The 1,249-nt window shown below is 55.8% G+C and overlaps 1 protein-coding gene across 1 annotated transcript; it reads right to left on the minus strand.

The window, feature by feature from the left end:
- On the minus strand, positions 1-1,249 carry TraAM80_10093 (trans-sialidase; the record flags this gene model as incomplete). The annotated part of the gene is made up of 1 exon (XM_029386741.1): positions 1-1,249. A coding segment is annotated over one exon (1,249 nt), but the record flags the coding sequence as incomplete, so codon positions are not given.

Here is a 1,249-nt window from a genome sequence, read left to right on the forward strand (position 1 = left end):
CTGCACACGGTTCCCGTCGGGCTCGTGCTGCGAAGGGTACGTTTTCAGCGGCATCCGCCTTACCGTCGCCGTGTCCATCAGCATCAGCGCTCACCTTCGACGATGAAGGCGGCAGAGGCCCCAATTCAGCGCCACCACGCGGCCCTTCTTCCTCCTCCTCCACCTCTGCTTCCTCCTCCTCCTTTTCACCAACCACTCTTTCAGAGACGCCACCTTCAGGAGGCAGCCCAACACCACCGTCGACTTTATCATCATTGACTTCGTCTTCTTCATTTGATGAAGGCAGTGTTTCCTCATCTTGCGCCGCCGATGGCTTGCCGGGTTCCTGTGGCTGGCTTTGTTCAGTTGTTGGGGGCCGGGGCGCTGGAACTGATGACGAATTTTCCGGTGCCTGAGAGTCATCCCCACCATCATTCGTGTCAGCGGCGTCCTGGTCGGCATCAGAAGGTTTTTCCCAATCGAGTTCGTCCTTAGACTGCGACTCAGAATCAGGCTTCTCCGCATCACCATCAGTAGTGCCAGGGGAAGCCTCCCCTTTGGGGTCCGGTCTCTCAGCGGCCGGCTGTGGAAGTGCGACTGTGCTGGCATTAAGTTCCCGGATCTCCTTACCGCCAAGTGCCTCGTTGTACAGCAGGACGTTGGACACCGTCACATCGTGGCTGGTCGCTGTGCCCTCCGCCGCACTGCCACCGCCAAAGTAGAAGTGCGAGATCCGGTGCGACCTGAACAGGGCTTCCACATTCGTAGAAACGGTGCCCTCCTCATCATCATCGCTGTCGTATATATTAGCCCCGTTAATATACACATACCACTCGTTTATATTCATTTCCACCAGCACCTGATATGTTTTGTTTAGTTCCAACTCAAAATAATCGGCATCTTGTCCGGTTTTAGTGTTAGCAATTTGAAACTTCCACTTCTTTTCCCTCGTGTACGACAAGTCAAAGAGAGCAGTACCGTCCGTGTCATTCATCCTTGCACCCATCAAAGGAGTGTCCTCCTCCGGCACCGCGTGGATCGCCACCGTCGCCACAAGAGTGAACTCGTTGTTCGCAAAGTAGTACGGCTGGTTCTGCCCCTTGCTGCCCACCGGCCACTCCGCCCCCGCTGCTGCGCCTTTGAACCTCAAGCCCCACTCCGTGCTCGTCACTGTCTCACCCTTCACCGTTGCGTTCACGCCGAGGTACTCGTCCTTCCATACTTTCCCAGCATCAGTTCCATCCGTTAATGCGTTGGACAAAAAGCCAAC

This window comes from Trypanosoma rangeli (assembly GCF_003719475.1).
Source record: "Trypanosoma rangeli strain AM80 chromosome Unknown Tra_15.4_contig_00789, whole genome shotgun sequence".
Classification (NCBI taxonomy): domain Eukaryota; phylum Euglenozoa; class Kinetoplastea; order Trypanosomatida; family Trypanosomatidae; genus Trypanosoma; species Trypanosoma rangeli.